The sequence below is a fragment of the Spodoptera frugiperda genome, chromosome 11 (assembly GCF_023101765.2).
Source record: "Spodoptera frugiperda isolate SF20-4 chromosome 11, AGI-APGP_CSIRO_Sfru_2.0, whole genome shotgun sequence".
In the NCBI taxonomy this organism is placed as follows: Eukaryota; Metazoa; Arthropoda; class Insecta; order Lepidoptera; family Noctuidae; genus Spodoptera; species Spodoptera frugiperda.
This window is the reverse complement of record NC_064222.1, coordinates 3223873-3247117: the sequence shown is the minus strand read 5'-3', so window position 1 is coordinate 3247117 and position 23245 is coordinate 3223873. Positions and strand designations below refer to the sequence as shown.

The following is a 23245-nucleotide window of genomic DNA, read 5'->3' as shown; positions in this document are numbered from 1 at the left end:
TAAATACGCAATTGTTAAGCCATAGCGAGATTAATTACCGACATGACATAACAACATGTAACAACGTTCAAAGATAACCTAAATTAGATCACACTCGAGCTGCCAATGTCACAGCCCCGCTCATTATACAACGCGGTGATTGCAGCAGATAGTCGAATTTCACCAAACAAACCATAACATTCCCCGCGACCCACAACTCCACATAAGCCACCTCGTAACACACATTACGAATTTTCTGCAGCCAGGGAGCGAGCGTGGGGCGCAGGCCGACCGGCGCACGCGCACCGCCAGTCCACCACGCGGAGTCGCGTCGCGCAGCTGTCGCGAGCCAACCGGAACACTACCCACTAAATCTGTCAGTTCTATTTTTTTATCTAAAAACCTTCTTCTTAAACTTTTATCAGTTAATTGTACCGTGAAAAAAATTTTAGACAAATATTTAAAAAATTGTCTGTTTCGTGACTAACTTCAGCGATTATATCGATTCCAATGTACCTGTAATGTGGTGTAATAGAGCCTTATCTAACGTAGCGTAATACGACTGGTTAATCTTGTTGATTATTATATAACGTCACACTCCTTTTTCAACCCTGGATTGACGTAAGAAGCTAGCGTGTCTTGATAGGTCATGTAATTTCGACGATCCTTTCGTTTTTACTCTAGAACCTGAATCTTGTAATCGTGATAACGTCGAAGAATCGTGAACGCGATAAATCTAAGAAACTCGTTAACATAGTGTTAAAGTCGGTAAAAGCTAGGAATTCGAAGTTATGTAAGCATAATTCTATATACTTGAGAGGCTGTGAACGAACTTATTTCCTGACTTCATTGAAAATTCTTTACGGTAATAGCTGTTTGGTGCTGAAAGCAATTTGAATAACATGTTTCATGGGACTGTTCACAGGCTTGATTGCTTGGTTTCTCTGGTCCAAGAGATTCACTCTCAATAGTTTCGTTTTGAATTCCCTCAAACATTACGTGAAGCTCATTGTGCTGCTGTATTCTGTCGGTTCGGTTTGAGTGATCTAATGCAGCTTTGGCGTGACCTGTCAAAAGATAATCGTTGCTAACCTATTACGTCAAAACAACGGTAATTGCTTCTCTGCATAATACCAGCTAATGATTGGACGCAATTAGACGTATTTACTATTATGTAACTGCTGTTTAATTCTACTGACGCAAGCCCCTAACTAGAATATGTTTACTTGAAATTTATGACGTTTCTGGCCTACATTCCTTTAAATTTTTGAACTTTAATTGTTTGAAAGCTGCGTGCTTAGGTACTATTTAATTATTCGCTAATTGTCTTTGAGAAGAATGTTACGTTAAGTTATGCAGTTCCGAATTTCTTTGATGATGACATTGGTATAGAAATTGATAAAGGAAGTGTCATTGCAGAAATCGGTGAGCGTTCTAAAGGCAATCATATTGCACCACATTCAGAGTTGAATTTAGTGAAGACTGACAATATCAATGCTTTAAATCGTGTAAATATTCCTGGTGCTAATAACACTGCTTCTCATGTTGTCACTTTTTATAATTATAGGTTCATCACTCAAGTTCAAAGTGCATCGACAGTGCGTGAGAAAAATAACCACAATACTCATAGACATATTACTTTCGACGAGTTCGTTCGCCTGGGACTGTCTACTGAGTATACTGAGTCTGCTGAGCCTACTGAACTACCAGTGAGTGCTGATCAGTGATTTGACCAAGTGTCCCGTGATAGTGAAGGTGTAGAACTTAGAATTCACGTTGTTTTGAGTGAAAATCGAGAGAAATGAAGGTGAGTGGTTTTATGACAATTTTGAAGTAATCTTAAGACAATTTCTTGGGAACTTTAAACGGTTATGAGTATTACGTTCTCTTAATGCAGAAGACATTTAAAAAATACATTTGTACATTTTACCGAATCTCTCCAAAAAATATCTGAAAGCACATATTTTAACAATGCGTTTAAAAACCAATTACGGAACGACAATTAAGCCCCATATTATCGTAAACACACAATTTTACGAAAAGCACACACAGAGCGTTACGTGCGGTAGAGGCAAATATGTAACATTCTGTATACATATACAAAAATTTCTTAATCGCGGAAGGAATACAATGGTTTTTTACGTAATTTTTACTTCACATTCGCACGATTATATTATTATTAAGAGTAAACAAAATATTCACGGTGATATTACAGTGAATAAAGTGTTAATGCTAACAGAAGATACTTTGGTCATAAAAATAATAATAAAATAGAGTGTGCCAAGGCCGGCAAATAAACTAAACATCGCAATAGGTTATGAAATGAAGCGGGTCTTGCGAACTCCAAGACTTGCTAAGTGACCGGTCGCGGCTGCCAGCAACTCCAAACATTCTTTTACCAGTTTTTCGGTAGTAATGGTCGAGTTATGAAGAAACAGTAGTAACATAACAGTTACACTTTTTTAATGTTTTGCAGGATTATTTAGCGTGTTTTCAAAGTGTGACATAAAAAATTGCCAAATATAGTTTAAAAATTTGCCAAAGATAGTTTCAATAAAAATGGGTTGTTTATGTAGACGTTTAAATCCAATATTTCATAAATTAGTACCTCCTTGCAATAAAAGTCTATGTATAATATAAAACTTGACGACAGCAACGACGACTCAAAGTGCAACTTTGGTAAAAGAACTAAAAGACGTTCAAAACATTGCATTTAACTTTTGAGATCCGTTTATTGAATTTCTGTTAAATCCCGATCAATCTATCTATGAGATCTATCTAGATATGATCTGAAATTAAAATTTACTTGTTTAATTAAGTATTTCTATACACTGACAAAAAAAATAAAGCACCTGATACACATGTCTAAAGAACAACCGACTTTTTTTTATTCTTTACCCATTATAGGCAACCACAATAACAATTTTCTAACAAAACAGTTCCAAACATCTTTAAACACTTCCTAATTAAACTAAACATGGTTGAATATGTAAGTAACTGTTTTACACATAAAAGCAATTAGGTACATAGTGTCTGTGTAGTGTGTATACATAATTTCTAGACATTCTCTGTGAAGAGACGCTTACTTCCGACACTGAGATTAATGTGTCAGCCTCCTTATTAGTGGAGGTAAAAGTGCATGCAACATTGTTGTTTTAACCTCTTCAGTAAACTGTATGCACGTTTAGTCATGTTTAAAAATAAGAGTTATAAATACAAGATGTAGGAAAACTAATATACTTATGATTTAGTGTAATATAATAGCTGTTTAAGACCCTTTGATGTGGTTTATAGGTGTTTTACTTTTCACGCTGTTATCAACATAATCTAACTTTCCAGTCTTTATTCTGAATGCTCTTCTTAATCTCGTTTAGAGTATAATAAATATGTAAACAGAGAATTTAACACAATTATGTTTTATGAACCCAATCCGGAATAATCACAAAAGTATTGACTTTAATACTACAATAAGTGGCTCATTATATTATTATATAGTATACGTAACATACAGGTGGTCCCTGAAGTCGACGTCTAAATGACAACAGGTGATCGGCAAGGTTCCAACAGTCATCAGAACAATATATATATGTATACGTAAATACACACGATTATTATTTACGCGATCAATCAACAAGTCCATTGTTAACTTAACAAATAATAATTCACGATAATTGATTAACTACAATTCAATAAAAACAGGTGCAATAAAAACTTCAGCCACAAATCACTGAACACATTTTATTAATAAACTGCAAAATTAACTCATAAATATGATAAAATTGTTACAAGTTAATATTAAGTGCCGAGTTACCGCGCAGGCGCCGAGGAAGGCTGCGCATGCGCCGTTTGATTATGCAAAGCAGATACAAGTTTCATTGCATCACTATACATAATATCTCGTTGCGTTTTTACCCGACTGCGCCAGAAGGAGGGTTATGTTTTTCGAGAGTATGTATGTATGTATGTATGTATGTATGTATGTATAATTGTTTGGCACGCTCTGCAGCCTAAACGGCTTGATGGATTTTGACTTGAGAGGTGTCGTTAGATTCGTATTAACTGTGAGAGTGACACTGGATATATCAAAATATAAAAAAAAAAAAAAATGGCGGATTTTTTGCGCCAAATTCTAATATTGCTCACTCTCTAGCCTAAACGACTAGATGGATTTTGACTTGAGAGGTGTCGTTAGATTCGTATTTACTGTGAGAGTGACACTGGATATATAAAAATAATAAAAAATCAAAATGGCGGATTTTTGGCGCCAAATTCGAATATTGCCCACTCTCTAGCCTGAACGACTCGATGGATTTTGGCTTGAGAGGTGTGGTTTGATTCGTATTTACTGTGGGAGTGACACTAGATATATCAAAATATAATAAATGATAAAACTAAAAGAAAATAAAATAAAAAAGGTAATTTAAAAAACTAAAAAAAACAACGTCATAGATATTGTATAGGTTTAGTATTGCAGTAAAATGTGGCAATAAATATTGTAAGATTTTAAAAGTTTAGTAATTTTATAGGAAAAGCACGTATCCACATGGTCTGACGCCAAATGATTCCTAATTTACACCAGTTTGTATTTTTATTAAGTTATAAACTTATATGCAACGTCACGCAGTTTATCCTCAAAAGGGTAGGCAGAGGTGCACATTACGGCATAAGTTAAAGTAACTAATTTAAAACGACTTAATTAGATTAAAAAGTAATCTCATAACAAAAAACATGAATCAATTGCTCTATCATTATAAAACTGAGATAAATTCATGCACTGTTAATTGTTGGACGTAACTTTATGAATTTTAATAAGATAAGCCTACCGTGTGATGTGTGTATTATCTTATTGAATATCATTAGCTTTTATTATATCATTTTGTAGTATTGAGACATCGTTTGATTTAGAAAGGGATGCTGTAGTATTATTTGGTTTTGTTTGTGATAGATATAACAGGGATCAAATATCCCTCAAACCATCAGTCAAAAAGAAATTGTTTCGTACCTAGGCAATTAATAAGGATAATTGCTAGGATAGAAAGAAATTGTTACCACTTTAAATCTATTTCAGATTTTAGAACCTATTTCATTTAGTGGTAAACTAAGTGTTCATATTTTTTCGGCATTTACGGCAATTTATATCACACAACTCACAATAAAAATCTTTGTCTTTCAATTAGCAAAAACATGATACACAACTTAACATATCGACTATAACCATTCACATTAAAACATAAACGCGCTAAATTTAAAACAAACAAGAACCACGTGATTAATGAACTTCCCGATTGTCTCAACTCTACAAATCTTCATCAAACAATACAAATATTCTTTCCTCATATAAAATAAATCTACCATTCTATGACTAATAAAGTAATAACGTTTCACGCAGTTACCTTACTGGACAAAAGTGCGTTCTCACAATAAGACTAAGCGTAACGAGTGACAAATAACGAAGCACACGTAACACATAGTATCCACCCGGGAAATGCACTACCTACTACATTTGCGCAACAAAACGACCACTGGGTACTCTGTTTACGACTGCCGATTTTTTAAATGTATTTTTTATGTTTTGATAAATAATTCTATTGTTTTTCTTGTTCGAGGGAATGAAGATGTCTTTTCCTAGAGTAACATGATTTTTTGTAGATGTGTATATTGCTGTAGAACTGCTAGATCGATTCTGATAGGATTTTTTACAAAAGATAAAACTTCTGTTTGTGTAAAATTTGTTGTAGCTCTGATAACACTTTTTTTTTCAATATTATCTAAATGTTTTTTTAACTCGAACTTAAAATGTTGAAACATGCAAGATTAATCGGTTTTTGCTTGCCTCCACCAATTTTCATAGTTCTTTTGATATCTCTATACTTTGTTGAAAAAATGTGTTGACAAAAAAGTGCACAATAAGTAAAAGTGTAGTGGAGTATTTGCTTTAAGAAATGAGACGATTAGTTCCGTCTATTTGCTGCGCCTACGCTTGCGTGATCACTGCGCGGAAACTGGCGACCCCGCTGAGACACAGATTTTCATGAATAACTTTAAACGATTTAATATTAAGATATATTTTATGGGTGCCTGCATGTCCGTGATTAATTAGAGTAGGTATGTGCTTTGTCCTATTGTCAATATAAGTACTTATGCGTTTTTTTGTAGACGGCAGAATAAAATATATTTTTTTTTATATTAAGTCTTTGACTGCCAATAGCAAACTGTTGAAGGAAAATCCTCCGCTAACGTCGGTCACCGGTGACCACCACGGCGTTCAATGTGTTAATCACTTATCACCAATGAAAACCCCAGGAATTTTGATTGGTTTTCATGCCGTTAAAGCAAGGGGGAAACAACACATTTGACAGGGATCTAATAATCCTGAACCTTTTAAGCTGCGACCTCTAACCTTTGGAAAATTTGCAACAGACGAGTTTGTGGTAAATCCTCGTATGTACCTATGAAGGCTTGTCTGACTCTTAGTTCAACAATGGACTGTCACGGGCCGTTAATAAAATGATTGTTCTTTCTAAAAAGACTGTGTTTAAGTTCTTTCTAATAAAGACTAAGAATACATAACAATGTAGACACTAAACAGTTCCCAACTACTTAAACTTTAAACTAAAACGTAAATTACATAATAATTTCACATAATTGCAGCCATTTAACGTTACAAATGGAAACAAAACGCGAAAGTGAAATAATGAATGCTGAAAAATGCAAATAATCGCGGACGGTAACGACATAACACTTAAAACTCATATTTATGGTCTAAAAGACAATTAAATGACGCAATTATAAGGTTAATATAATATTACGTTTTTACATTTCTAGAAGGAATAAGTAGCACAAATAATGCATGCACTTTTCGCCAATTATCGAAAACCTTAAAATCTGAAATCAATGTCCTTTCTCCTTGTCAATTTATTTCCTGACCCAAAAATTCAAACCCGAAAATTTCCTTACTTGGTATTAATGATTGCGATTACTAGAATAACAAGGCATTAATAAAATCCGGTTCAAATTAAAAAGATATGCGTGCACAAGAAAAACTGACGTAAAAATGACTTAATAGAGGCAGGCGCGTGGTCTACGTGACCGGTCGAAATTCTGCGCCGGCGCATTATCGCAAAACTTGATTTTCCGAATCAGTAGATCAATGATTTTGTGGTAATTAAACGTTGTGGAAAAAACGGTGGTTAAATTTTACTTAATCTTATATTTTATAGTTAGAAAAATATGCATTGAATTAAATAATACTTAATAATTTTTGTATTACACGCGTAAGTATTATGATGACTAGTGACATATTAAAATTGTGTTCCTCGATTTTACGAGACGGTTACGAGCACGCTGTTGGACGTGGTACCATACATATAACAGCAAAAAAATCATTATAATATTTTTGTAATAAATTCAATTGCCATTAGTCCTTTGATAAAAATCATCATCATTATCATCAGCCGAGAGACGTCCACTGCTGAACAAAGGCCTCCCCTTCGCATTCGCTTTGCTTCGCTTGATAAAAATAGCAGAATTTAATTTAAAAACGTGTTCATCCAATTGTTCAGCAACAATTTTCATTAAAGTGCTTACCTACTGTGTAACAATACTGACAAAATCGTCTTCATTAAGTTTTTCAAGGTGTTCTTGTCATCAGCAGTAACTTGACAACTATTACAGCACACTGAGGTTTGTAAACCACCTTATTCCACAACGAATAACCGCAAAAAATCGATTCAAACAACTGAAAACCTTTATTTATTTATTTAAATCCGGTTTTATTATAATAATATTGTTTCTCCTTAGAATTACGGAAGTTCATTACTAAACAAAACTAAGTAAAATTAGAGTAATTTGGCTTAATTTTGTATGATTATAATATCATTAGACTTTATAACAGTGCTCTACTAGACTACGGACCTTCTCCAAATTAAAGGCATTAAGTATCGCAGATTTAAAAATACAGGTTTTTCAGAGCGATGCTGCCTGATTTTCGCAATTTCTTGAAAATTTAACTTGCAAAAACAAACAGTTACCCCAGACAAAATATGGGAGTTTTTAATAGTTTTTAACAGTTGCGTTTAAAAAGACTTGAAGTCAGTTCCTAGATTTAAAACTGGCATTACGATTTCAGATCCAAAAACCCAAAGTACTGTATCAATTTAAAACCTAAAACTGAACTATATCGTTCAATATTCATTCGCTGTATCAAGTACTTCAAACATTCATGAACTTTAAAACTTAATAAATTATTAAAAATGTCGGTACTCCAATAAAGGCCAGCCATAGACAAACAGAACGTGAGTACATTCCGTTTGTTTGCGCGACCCATAACGACCTGTCAAACAGAACCGTTGCTATGACGACCAACCATGCAATTACTGTCTTCAAGCTATGCCAAGTGGTCGAGGAAAGTGAATCGAATGGCCGATGATATAACCGACTCGTAATATTTATTCCCATGCGGCTTTACTTAAATGGTTACCGTAGAGTATGCTACACAGTAGCTTTGTGAATCAAGGAGTTCTAATTCGTTTAACTTATGCTTTGCTTACTAGGTTCTAGTACCGGAGCTGCGGCTCCAGTTCGAAAAGCAGGAGTAGGAACGGGGTGGTTTTTAGTCAGTAAGAGTCTGACACTCCCTCTCGCCTCGCCCAAGGCGAGAGAAGTCACTGGATGATTTTCCCCCCTCAAAATAAAATAAATAAATAAAAGGTTCTAGTGCAATGTAATATTGTAGTTATTTCTGTATTTTTGCAATGTTTCGGAGTTTTCTATAATAAAAATAAAGTTTATTTATTTAGACAACTGAGGTCCACAAATGACAATAAGGAGGAATACCGTCTCAACAATGGATTTTGTGACTGAATTTCATTTTTAAACAAGCTCTAATTAAGGTTAAATTTCGATCTACGCAATTTGAGGTACCTACATGACACAAGAATTTGGTTAGTGAGTATGATTTATAAAATAAAATTGAAGGTTCTCTGTCAACATTTCCATCGTGTAAATTATTTTGTCCTTCGACCGCAACAAACAGTTACAAAACGTTCACACATTTCAATTTTATGCTAGAAAAAGTGACAACACATTGTTTCAGTCTAATCGCAATAGGTATAAAGTAAAATGTAATTTCTGAAGAATCCTTACAAAGATATTATATAGCCAATTTTTTTTGTTACCTGTAATTTTTTAAGAGAATTATTCCATTTGTAAATAAAAAGAAATAAATTTTTGATTTTTTTTTCAATAACAGTATAACGATATTCATTCAATATATTCATAATTAACTTTTCCTTTAAGATTGCAACAAACATACAAAGTATGTTAAATAATGAAGGTGAAAATAATGTCAATTACATATTCGTTTTTTAAATAATAAGTAATTTGTAACCTTCGAAAAAATTAAAATGTATTCTATAAAACATTAAATATGAAAAATACACATCACAATCGTCACATTCTTTTAACACGTGAACGTAGACGTGCAAGCGGTGCAAGTACAATATCAATGTAAAGCTTCTCACTAGATCTAGACATTGCCAGTGCTGTGTAACAGTGTTACGGCATAGGACCGGCGTCTGCGCAGCGAAGGTAACCGGTAGTCATGGCAACGTTGATGAGCTTGGCATTCAGATTATTTTATATCACTTGTATATTACATATTTCCTCCTTAATTTAATCCTGATAATTTTTAGGTATGGCAACGTTATAGATTTTCAAAATGGTTTTGTTGTTTTTGAACTTTTATAAAATGAGCATACCTAGAAAAATTAAACAACATTACGACAGATGTATGTTATTACGGGGCGAATTAATATTATTATTAAATTTTAAATAAATATAATTATATTTAAAATGTAAATCGAATTAATCAGCCAATAACGAGGCTAATGGCGTTCATGACCGTGCTACTACTATCATTTTGAATATGGAACGGCGAGGTTGACCGCCAATCCTTACAAGGCAGCCATCATTGCAGCAACTTACCCGCCATTCGTTACATAAAGCTTGCAACACCGAATTTTGCTGTAGCACATCGACACTAGAGCTTGATAAATGTAACAAACATTATTTATGATGATAACGTATCATCGTCGAATATTATATAATTTTATACGATTTAATATTATTATATCGATATAAATAATAATAGAATCGTTTTGAAACTCAAGGAAATAATTAGTACGAGTAACTTTATCGTCAAAACACTGATGAAACATTTGCCTATGTTGACACACTAATTTATTTTCAAGTCTATCCGATTTTTTTCTTCACAAACTTTCGTAACTTCTACTTTGAATAAAAAAAGAATAAAATGGCGAAGGTTAAGTTTGTGCGTAGCTATTGTTCGCTTTATGTAACGGTTAAGAAAACAAACACCATGCGTGCTTGCAATGGACGAAAATTTAATAAAACGAAAATGAATTATGTTTCAATTTTGGCGGAATAAAACACTGTTTGCCCATAATAGACTTTTTATGTTGTAATAACACTCAAATTGAATAGTAATTTCTTACACAGCCGCAAATTGATGGCAAAATAGTTGAAATACGCACTAACGCAATACAAAAACATTTGCTTACTTGTTTATTTAGCATTGTTAGCGTGTTTATACGATGACAACGTTATATTTCTGTCACGAATATTGGTCACGCGTATCTGAATTCAATAAAGCAAACATACAACAATTCCTTTATATTTTTTTTGTATTTGAATGTTCCACGTTTGAAATTCGAATGTCTTTCAAAGTTGGCGCCAGGTGTTCATGTACGGTACATCGATTTCAATCGTTATTTTACTAATTTCAATGTTCTTTTAAGTAATTAATACTCAATGGATAGAAGAAATACAGGTAAGTAGGTAACCACCACTGGGTGGGCATTACCACCGCATAATGTTGGCGTGAGTTCTACGCACGTAACGCACGCAAATTGCGTCACAAGTACATCGCGGTATCCTCATGCAATGTATCAATTGAAAATAAAGTACTATTAGTATTTTTTGTTTCAAATTAATTGTACTAAAACGCATTTTAAATAATTAATCGACTAAAATGCAGAGGCACACTGGCTGGTTAACTGAATAAAAAAAATTAAAAGTGTCATAGATAACAATAAAAAAATGTTTCAATTTTTAAATTTGGAATATTGCATTTTTGCAGTAGATTTTTTTATAGTAATGTATTATTACTTGCCAATGCTTTTGACATTTGTTGTAACCATTGTAGATACGAAATAAATTCAATGTACATTTGTAACAAAATCAATTATGCAAGCATCTCAAAATCCGGAACAAAGTAAGAGGCGTATAAACATAATAAATAATTTATTCAACGCGACATTATCTCCGTGATGTAGTCGGTACGTAACTGTAATTGAAATGTCAAATTATAGAGTCACACCAATTCAAATGTCATTAGCACGAGATCGACGTTACTGCTCGCGATAAATCGCATAATTCTATAGACACGCTACTTCTATCTACTTTTTAGTATCGATATTTTTGCTCTATTGTGTTTTATCGACTTCCTGCGTTGGATTGCTGCATCGAGATCACGCGGTGCACTTTGGCAATTGCATAGAAGACAGCCAACCTGAACTTAAAATTGTGATGACAAAACTAGCGTTTAGGAATTCTGGCAACAAAAAATTCGCTGACAAACGCTGCTAATAGAATACAGTATGCGATAATAGCATCATGTAAGCAATGAGGTTTTATTAATGTAACAAGTAACAGCATTATAATGGAAATTAGACACTTTTGTGTACCATCAATACATTTCATTTGTGTTCAATTAATATAATAGGAGAAACATTTTCAAACTAATGTTTGAATAGATACCTCGTATTGTGTTACATTTCAGTTAATTTACAAATTACTTTAGATATTAAATATTCATTTATACTTTTTAACGTAAACTGGAAACTTTCAAGAAACATTTCGGTAACTTTACTAAAAGTAGTTATTTTCATCGTACCTACTTAACTTACGTGTAGGTTTCATTTAGCAATATTCTAATTTCGTAATTGTAGAATAGATGAATCATCAGCATCAGTTGAACATAACACTAGACACTTACCAATACAAAAAATAAGTGAATGGAAATCGATAGTATTAAGTCAACATAGTCGAGTTGAAAGATCGACTCGACTAACACTTGACCTGTATTGACATTTCCGCAAATTACAAGCAAAAAAATATACCAACATGATTTACTTTTTTTATACATCTTAAAAGTCGGAAGGAGTGAAGAGGTCTTAGCTCATATGAGTAGGGAGTCTTGACCACACACAAGCGAGTGCGCATGCGCCAGTCCGAACAACTCTTACGCAACAGTGAAAGTAATTTCGGCGCGGCCTTCACCTAATGTGCCACTTAACTTAATCGGGTTACGATATTATACCATCTGCATAGTTTAGCATTTTTTATGGCTTTTGATTGACATAAATCAAAAGAATTATTTTTAAGTTTTATATTTTAATTGTTTAATTATGATCTATAGTATATTTAAGCAAATAGATGCACTTTTTATGGTAATAATAACTACCATTGTGTTATTGTCATATCGGGTCAAGGGCGTAAAATTGTGAATTAGCGTAATTTAATCATTACAGTGATAGGCTTTGTGTAACTGAATATAACGCATTCATTACATTTAACCTTGTTAAGTAATTTTGGCTTTACATTAGCAATGAAATGAGTAATTTCCTGCCAATCATTTTATTCAAAACGTAATAATTATTATGTGCACAAAAGAAATTTAAAATTAATCAACACTAACGGAAATATGATTTCATTTAATTTGCCTACTACACAAGATATTGCGATAGCTTTTATTATTAAAAATAAACTATTCAGTCAAATTATGCAGCAACACTGAGCCGGTATACACTACAAGTCACTTTCCCGCCATATGTCAAACTTGCCGCCATCTTATGACACCTTATGTCAGCGGACGAAAGTTCGAGAAACGGCCTTCACCCATTGCCACCGACAACCACATGCGAACAGGTTGGATTACATAACGTTTGTTTATACGTGGACCGACAGATTTGTTTACTATTAATTTCATACAAAAACTAGGTAAAATATGGATAAATCAAAAATCTCGGTTTTATATTTTCATTTACAATTAAAATTTTTCGAACAGCACAATCTGTGAGAAAAATATCTAAAAGTTTCTATCACAAATTATAAAAAGAAAGAAAATAGAGGTCACTGTCTTTTACATTTACATTTTATTCCAGGAAATCGTGATAATAAAGAGCAGGTGGTTCTTAAAAACTAACCTCATTTGTTCTCAAAGAAAATAATTATGTAGATCCGTCCAACTTGCTTCTTGACGGAGATTTCATGAAGACAAACCTAAAGATTTCATTAAAGACCTTCATTAAATTCTCTGGTTTGTGTCTGATTATGCCTTCCGCAAGCAAACTCTTTATTATTATCATATACGCCTTAACAAAAATGACATAATACCAAAGTATTACAGCATTCCTTAGTTGCGAAAACTCATAAAACTTCTCGTGTGTCGTCACCTTAATAAAAAATTAAGATTATGTTTTTGTTAAATGTCAGTACAGTGTTGCAACTAGCAAGCCAACGACTAACGGTTAGCGTTATTGAACGCGGTCAAGTTCAATATTACTTAAACGAATATTTAAAACTATTTTTGTTTACTAAAAATGTTTAACTAAATTCATGTTTGTGGGTTATCAGTAGTAAGAAAAATTCTCTATATTTCCATTATGAGCTTTAGCTTGGCAATATTGCGTTTAAAAAACCAAACAAGTCCTTAAGTTCAAACTGAAATAATTAAACCAAAATGTCTAGTTTTTCTACACAACCAGATACCTATTTTTCTAAATTGAATTTCTCAAGTTTTTATAAAGACTGGTGTTATAAAACTTTGTAACAAAAACTGTTAACTAACGTCTTTATTTCAAGATTCTTAAGTTCGTTACTTTGATAGCAAAGTTCTTGACAATCACTTAAATGTTGCTTGAACTACTTTTTACTAAACGCACCTGCATGTAGATGCAATCATTTTTTAAACAAGATCATATTATTATTAATAATAATCTGTTACAAATAACCTCAATTAAAAAGGTTTGGTCTCGTTACAGAGTAGTGGGCGCGGCTTTACATGCCACAGATTACACAACAAAGAGATATCACATAACATAAATATGATCACATGACAACTTTTGCCAGGAGCGAAATGCCCCAGATGACTACCCACTGTTCACTAATTGCTAGAACGCAGTAAATAAATAGATCTTATAGATTAGAAAAGACTAGTAAATATATCTTATATATATAACTAGCTACTTCCGCGCGGTTTCACCCGCTCTGCTTGGTTCCTATTGGTCATAGCGTGATGTTTTATAGCCTATAGCTTTCCTCGATAAATGCACTACCCAACACAAAAAGAATAATTCAAATCGGACCAGTAGTTCCGGAGATTAGCGCGTTCAAACAAACAAACAAACAAACAATCAAACAAACTCTTCAGCTTTATAATATTAGTATAGATAAATAGATCTTATAGATTAGAAAAGACTAGTAAATATATCTTATATATATAATAAATAGATCTTATAGATTAGAAATGACCAGTTACGGCTACTTGACAATCAATTTGTTTAATAATCTGTGGACTCCGATTCGCTTTCGAACCAATTATTCGTTGTATTCGTCATTATTATTGTTTGACAGTATAATTAAGGTCGATAACTCTAATTATATAATCTGTTAGATTTAACTTTTTATTTAAATATCCGTTGCTTGTCCATTTAACAAGTTAAATAGTTTTTATGCCACAAAAGTAATAAATTGGTTTATTGGCAACACATTTTAGATTTATAAATAGCTGTTCCGTAAAATTAATAATATTTTGTGGATATTTGGGTCACATCTTAATCGATATTCGATGAATTTTCCGGCTAGTTGATATAATAGACTTATCAGACTACTTTTTAGTACTAGACATAACTACAGCACTACTTATCGGTGTTTTCGCAACCTGTCACTCAATTACGAACCAATTTATCTTTAAGACCTTTTTGTTAAAATTTATATTGCAACCGCACAAAGACCGTACCTTTTTTATTTTGAAACATAGCCAACATTTTTCATTTCTCTAGCCATTACCTTTACAATAAGATCCATTTTGGCATCAAAAAAAATACAGTAAAAAAGCTTAAATTCAAACAAACTAGAATATGCGCTAAATGACCCGAGAAATGACTATATTGACCGCTTGTTAGAAAATGTATAAGTACCAGAAAAAATCTTACGTGAATATTTGTTACGAGATTTTAACTTATATTTCAATCTGTAGACAACAAGTCCATACAAAATGGAGTACAATGCTCAGCCTCAAAAATGCAGGAAAACATATAAAAAGAAATAAACACTTGGACAGAATCTAAGACACAATCTTGATACAGATAATGCCAGTACATAAACAATTAAACAAAGACAGTGTCATTATATAATACAAGATTTAAGAGTAAAACATTCCGTAAGTACGCTCTGATAACTTTGTAGTCAAAACGGGCCTAATGGCCGACATTGTCTAGAGGCTGAACAAAACAATTGCGACTTTATTTTGGTCAGAAGATAATTGTAAGTTTATGTTTAAAAATAAAAAGGAGTAGAGTTATAAATTGATTAATGTTATTTTATCTGCAACACCCAATCAGACGACAGAAAATTCCAACGGCATTATCCATTAATGTGCATAAAGCTTTTTAAATAAATTAATATAAAAACGTAAGTAATAAGCTATTAATTTTGACATGAGCGAGGTTACAATCTTGTTAATTTTTAGCTACTTATAGTCTCTCTCCTTATTAAATATATTTACATATATCATCATAACCTTTTAAGCATACATTGCATGATCTAATTTACTAGACTTGTTTGTAAGCTAATGTAGGTCATGGTTTGTCCAATCAAATTCGAATACGTACCTAACAAACATTAAACATCCATTACTTTCACAAACATAAATAAAATACACCTTTTATTCCCTCACAAAAGTATTCTAAATGGATATATGGTATACATATACCACAGTTGTGCTTTAAGAATTTCCGAAATGTTAATTCAAATTTGAAATACGTAACTAAGATCGATTTTATCATATTGACGAATAGAAAGGATGGATGAAAACGGATTTACGTAAGAAGTACACAGAGCGGATACGAATGGGACCCTCGGTAGAGGTCATCCTAAACGGACATATATCGACGAGCATGCATGAAAAGACTGATGACTGTTAATGAAGCGAAAAAGGTATGTAAGATTTGTAACAGTTTGCGTTCCGTAGTCTCTGCCTACGTATATTTATGTATGTTTGGACGAAGCTTTAACACAAACAAAGGCTTCAAATAATAAATACCATTCGAAGTACAACCATTTCATATTCCACTGCCCAACACCAAAAGTCTAATAATAAACAAAGGCCATGAACAAATCCGTCAAAAATCAATAAGTAATTAGTAAAGTGGACTGTCGCAGTCGCGTGACAGGACGCAATAATTACCTTTAGCTATTAATTGACTTTTTACTGCTACACCCATCAACTTTATCTAACAAATATTTCGAGTATTCCAGTTTTGTGTGAGAACGATTAAAAGCTACTTGCTTTAATGCATGTAGAGTAATTGGGGTAGGTTAGTACGATGGTCAGATACGAGACATACTCGTAATTTTGATAGTCAAAATTACCAACATAATTTACCATTATCGCTTTTCAAAGCATTACTGCTAAGTATTTAAAATATTGGCACAAAATGATAGTTTGACAGTTACGATAGGATACGATACAGTACAGATAGTTGGAAAGAGACATTAGGTAACACTGCCCATAATTCAAAGTATTCCAGCAATATTTACAAAGCCTTGGACATGTTTGTGGACACGTCATCAGTAAACATCATTACCAATACTCCACGAAAGGGTAAAACCTCAGATCAATACCCAACACACATCTAATAGTTTCTTGTACCTCAATACAAAAGTCACGTAGCAACAGCTAACACTATTAACGTTGTCAAAGGTCAATAATGGTCGGTAACATTTCCGAAGAATTGACCTATAAAATGATCAAGTATAATAAATTCAATACAGTAACAAAATGCCAGGCATCAATAGAATGATATAGGAAGTGACTTGCGCTTTAAAGCGTGATTTTAAAGCGGTTTACTCTCACGATGGTGGAGTTGATGTAATGCCAGATATTAATTATGTTATAATACCAATAGAAGCTAAATCTGAACCTGTGATTATTGCTCAATCAATTGGAATTCCTTTCTAACAAGCTGTGGAAGAAATAGGTGATTACGACGCATTTAAATATAGGCCTGACGATACAATAACTAGTGCTAATTTGAGAGAAAGACTTACGATACTTGGGAATGCGGATTAAGACGACGTATAATTAAGAAATTGTTTAATTCTGACAATGGTTCGGTTTGATAAGCTCTTTAAAATATAAATTGGACAACTAAACTACTTTATGAATAAAGAAATCTGCACAAACGTATACTAAGCTTTGTATTTTACGGTGGAATTACAAAATTATATAAATGAACGTCAGAAACTGAGCTAACGACTGCTTTTATACATCGGAAGCAACCAGTACCCAGCACCCATTATAGGATTATGTAACAAACACCTAAGCGCTCATTAAGATCACGAATACCATCGATGAAGGGTCTAATAATAACAATCGTAACATCTTCTTACATTCGCTAACGAGCTGATGTAGATCTCTTTGTAAAAGAATTGTAAAATATTGTGTCTCTGATTTCTATCACAGATGCCTTTCACGACGTCGCCTCAGGAACGAGTAATGTCTGGAAATTAGATCATAATCTTCCGCACAAATAGGAAATAGTCACTTGTTGTCTGTCTCTTTTCTGCCCCAACTATTTTGTATAGCGTTTTCTCTGTCTTATTATTTTATCGATGGTATTTCATGGGCGTGTAACACGTAGCGTTATGAGATCAAATTGTTTGAGCTTTCCCTTGGTATTAGGATTAAAGCTGAGCTTACGTCATCATTACAATTTTCAGATTTCTGTAAATACACTGTATACTGAATCATATTTAAGTAAGGCTTCTAAGCAAAATTTACTTACATGTTCATAACTTGTACCTCCAGAACACACGTATTTGATAATCGCGTAACGTACCTGAAACATAAAAAGAAGCCGTTTGAGAAATTGTCTCATTTCCTATAACAGTTTGAACTATTGACATTAAATTGAATTTTCTTTAATTTCAGATTCGAGAGTCCGACCGAGCTTGCACGAGACGCTGTAATGCGTCGTAGGATGCGGCCACCACGCCTGCAACCGCAACCCCTCGCCCACCCGATGCGCAGGAGCAAACCGCCAGACAGACACAAACAAACATTCTAACGAACAAATCAAACTAGTCCTACCAAAAAAACCAAAGTTAAGTTCAAATGCTGTGATAGTGGCAAACAATTTGAACTGTGATAATTACGAATTGGAAACAAAATGGGTGTACACGTACTCTTAGCGTCTACTGCCTTGAAAACTGTGAGCGTCACGAGCCTGTGGCTGATCCCACTGTTGCTTGGAGCTCTGACGTACCACAATTATAATTCTTACGACCCCGAAGCGAGGATATTAGACAAGGAGCCACTAAAGGAATATGACTTTGTCGTGGTCGGCGGGGGTTCGGCCGGAGCTGTAGTGGCGAGTCGCCTCAGTGAGGTGAAAAGTTGGAATGTACTATTACTGGAGAGTGGTGAGTATACTCCTATATGTATTTTTATGGCAAATCTGTTATTACAACAAAATTATTTCTGTCTCAAATACATGTATCATTTAAAACCCCAACAAACAACATTTTAAAGTCACCCTTTAGTATGACATGAGTCTCAGTTAAGAAATATTTTTTCCTATGCCATCTACGATAATTATGTATGTTATATTGTTTTGTTTGTATGTGTTTTATTTTATTTTCACATTTTATTTTATTAACTGAGAATAGTGTCACCATAATGTTGTCCTATAGTGCATATTGTGACACCTTAAAATGTTGTGCATTTAAATTAATTATTACGTAAGTGTTTAGATATAAGTCCTAATGTAACAACTACTGGTTGTCCTAATAAATAAATAACACTATAGGATACTAAGCTAGTCATCCATATGCTTCCAGGACCAGACGAGAACGAGATAACGGACGTGCCCTCGTTAGCGGGCTACCTTCAGCTAACGAAGTTGGACTGGCAGTACAAGACGGAGCCCACGTCCTACGCTTGCCTAGGGTTTAAGAAGAAACAGTGCAGCTGGCCGAGAGGAAAGGTAATTAGTAACACACACAACATCACGCCTTCTATCCCTTATGTGCACATTACGACACGTAATGCCGCTATACAATGTACACTCACTTTTCACCAATTGTGTTATAAGTCCCATGTAATAGGGGGTGAGCCTATTGCCATATACTGGACACAATTCCAGACTCAGTCATTGGATGATTTTCCCCCTGAAAAAAAAAAGACTCCGTGCTACTACCGAGAAATTTTTCGAAAATCCGAAAAAAGCCCAGTAATACTTTGAATCCGGAAAACGAACCCGAGACCCCTTAGTCGGCAGTCGAACTTGCGACCACTTGATGTTGCTGTTACTACAAAAAGTTGCGCTCGCGTCTAACGCCTACTTAAATTACAAGAGCAATGTGCTGTTCTAACTTTTAGTGATCTTATATTTAAAATGTTTTAGCAAAGTCGTTTATTTACTAATTTAAGGAGATTTTACTTGGTTCTTTTTAATATTATTTATTGATTAAATATGTACTTATATAAATTAATTTTTAATCTAATCTCGGTACACTAAAATTCCAGGTACTCGGCGGTTCAAGCGTGCTCAACTACATGATCTACGTCCGAGGCAACAGATACGACTTCGACCAGTGGGAGTCGTTCGGTAATCCTGGCTGGGGCTACCAGGACGTGCTCAAATACTTCATCAAGTCCGAAGACAACAGGAACCCCTACTTAGCGAAGAGCAAGTACCACGGTCGAGGAGGGTATCTCACAGTTCAAGAAGCACCATGGAGGACTCCACTAGTCGCAGCCTTCGTAGAATCTGGAGTAGAAATAGGATACGAGAACAGAGACATAAACGGTGCAATCCAGACAGGGTTCATGATCGCACAAGGTACGATACGACGAGGATCTCGATGCAGTACCGCAAAAGCTTTCTTACGACCGGTGCGCACGAGGAAAAATCTTGACATTTCTTTAAATTCACAAGCAACAAGGGTCCTCATCAATCCTGTAACGATGAAGGCCTACGGTGTGGAGTATGTCAAGCATGGAGTGAAACGTACAGTGTACGCAAGGAAAGAGGTGATTCTATCAGCTGGTGCCATCAACAGTCCACAGTTATTGATGTTATCTGGTATTGGACCTAAGGACCATTTACGAGAAGTGGGAATAAAAGTTCTGAAAGATTTGCCAGTTGGTGAAAACCTGCAAGACCACGTGGGTGTTGGTGGACTAACGTTCCTTGTGGACAAGCCTGTAGCTATTGTCCAGAATAGATTCCAAGCGTTCCCAGTTACAATGAACTACGTTGTAAATGAGAGAGGTCCAATGACCACACTCGGTGGATTAGAAGGGATCGCATTTGTGAACACAAAGTACGCGAACTCATCTGGTTTATGGCCTGACATTCAGTTCCACATGGCACCAGCTTCGTTCTCGTCAGACAACGGTCAGATTGTGCGGAAAATCCTCGGTTTGACAGACGAGGTGTATGACACCGTATACAGGCCTATAGCAAACAAAGATGCTTGGACGATCATGCCTCTGTTGCTCCGGCCAAATACACGAGGCTATGTGAGATTAAGGTCTTCGAATCCGTTCCACTATCCTATAATGAATCCTCGTTACCATGAGGATGCTTTAGACGTAGCCCGTCTAGTTGAAGGGATTAAGATCGCTTTGCAAGTAGCCAATGCGACTCCATTCAAGCAGTTTGGCTCTAGATTGTACATGAAGCCTTTACCGAACTGTAAGCAGCACAAGTTCATGTCGGATGAGTATATTGAGTGTCAAGTGCGGACTATTTCTATGACGATATACCATCAGAGTGGGACTGCGAAGATGGGTCCTTCGTGGGACCCTGAGGCTGTGGTAGATCCTAGGTTGAGGGTCCATGGTGTGGAAGGACTGAGGGTGATAGATGCTAGCATAATGCCTACTATAGTAAGTGGTAATACAAACGCCGCTGTTATAATGATCGGCGAGAAAGGTGCGGATCTAATCAAACAGGACTGGTTGAACAGAAGACGATGACAGTGGTTGACTCTCGTGTACCTAATAAGTTACCAGTAGTTTTATGTAATGTTAATTTAAGTTCCAAAGATATAACAATTCCCTGTTACATTAAATTAAAACTGTTCATAGAGATGCACAATACTAAATTATATTTGTTGATTATGCAAATTTTAGCACATATCACAATAGACTGACATCAAGCAAGTTGTATGCTTCATATTACCGTTGAATAGTACCTGGTAGACATTTTATGTACTGTGTATGTACATGGTGTAAATATTGTAATATAACTATATTAATGTAGTAGCTAGTACTAAAGAATAATAATCCTATTTATTTACGGTTGCTTTCAATAAACTGTCTGTCGATAATTAATTTAAGAAAAGACGTAAGTCTTTTCTGGCCACGATTCGTTACCGATTTTAATTCAAAATTTTGGTCGATCAAGAATCGAGATTATGATTAAAATCGGTGACTAATATTGGTCGTTACAAGTTTAGAACCCTTTTTCATTATACCAGGTCGTGCAACCATAGAAAAGGCCCAGGTATATGGAGGGTATTCGAAATTAATTATCACATAATCTAAATGTGACAGAGCACTCTTGTTTTGTATAATTTAAAATCGAAATGGTGTTCCGAAAATAGTTTTTGTTATTTCTCAAACAAAAATGTATTGGCAGACAGTTTATTGTGATCGTCCGTTAGTTAGTATTGCCATAACACATAATATTATTACCACATTACCGTAGAGAGGCCATGTCTGTATCATGTTCGTTGTTTTTGTTACAAATATAAATGTTACATACTTGTTTTGTTGTTTTTTCTACTTTTGTAGGATTTCCCCATACCTTGGCATAGTGATTAAAATGATGATTAGCAAAATGAAATAATACCCGTAAGTACCTATGATACCATAATAGTCTGTATTGTGACGTCACTTCGGATACTTTTTACTGAAATATATTTTTTGTGTTTATTAAAACCTTCCAGGAACTAGTAAGTACTAATTGTAATGTAAAAAATGTAAGCAATGTATACTCGTACCTATCTATTAATACAAAAAAGTCTTCAGACGTAAAGACAAGCTGAATATAGCTGATAGATGAATGCATCTGATATTCGATTTCGATCAATTATGTAGTTCTTACATTTAATAGAAAAGTATAGATGTAAATGGGTACCGAAGAAGATAATTATTAACAGATAAGTAAATTTTTATTAACGCAACGCAGGAGGATCTGCTGGCAAAAGGAAACGAAAATACCCTCGCTACATAGCAAATAAGTGACGCATTATTTTAAATCCAACTTCGACAAGCCTCTCGAACTTGAGGAATGGCCTTTATCGTAATTAGAGCAGATACTGAATACATAACTATTATGTAAATAAATTATTTAACAAAGTAAATATTAAACAATTTATTATTAAGAGCCGTCTAGACGGCGGCGGCTCGAACTTACTTGTTGATGTGGCAAATATGCATGATGTTTCATCCTACAAATGTGCAAGTGTCTTACTGACTAAAACCATCCCGTTCTTACTCCTGCTTTTCGAGTCGGGGCCTGGTAAACCCGCTAGGTAGTCAGCTCTGGATCATTGGATAGATAGATGGGTACATAATATATTGAACTTAAAACTACAGGACAGAATTAGTAGCTAAATAACTTACAATAGCTCTATTATAAGTTCTGTTGAAGATTTTTTTTATTAAAGATATTTCTTCTAGAATTGACGCACATGGAGTATAATTAGAATCTGTCAGTTTTTATACCAAGTCAAGTCAATGTTCAATGTCATAATCCCATGAAACAAAAACTAATAGGCATTAATAGGCGTATCCACAAACCGCATACATACGTAATATAAAACGATTGTAAACAAAATTATTTGGAAACAAAATATTCTAGTAACCTGTGAATTCATTTTTTTTATT

The 23245-nt window shown here is 34.3% G+C and overlaps 2 protein-coding genes across 3 annotated transcripts in view; one reads left to right on the top strand and one right to left on the bottom strand.

Moving 5' to 3' along the window:
* The window catches only part of LOC118274661 (flotillin-2), a 287597-nt gene that overhangs the window by 188323 nt on the left and 76029 nt on the right, over positions 1-23245 (bottom strand). The gene's annotated exons all lie outside the window — the stretch shown is intronic.
* LOC118274658 (glucose dehydrogenase [FAD, quinone]) lies at positions 192-22121 on the top strand. The gene is made up of 5 exons (XM_035592299.2): positions 192-355; positions 1547-1786; positions 18275-18765; positions 19183-19328; positions 19871-22121. Exons 3-5 carry the CDS (start codon positions 18513-18515, stop codon positions 21326-21328), a joined length of 1857 nt encoding a protein of 618 aa, XP_035448192.1. The 5' UTR covers positions 192-355; positions 1547-1786; positions 18275-18512; the 3' UTR covers positions 21329-22121.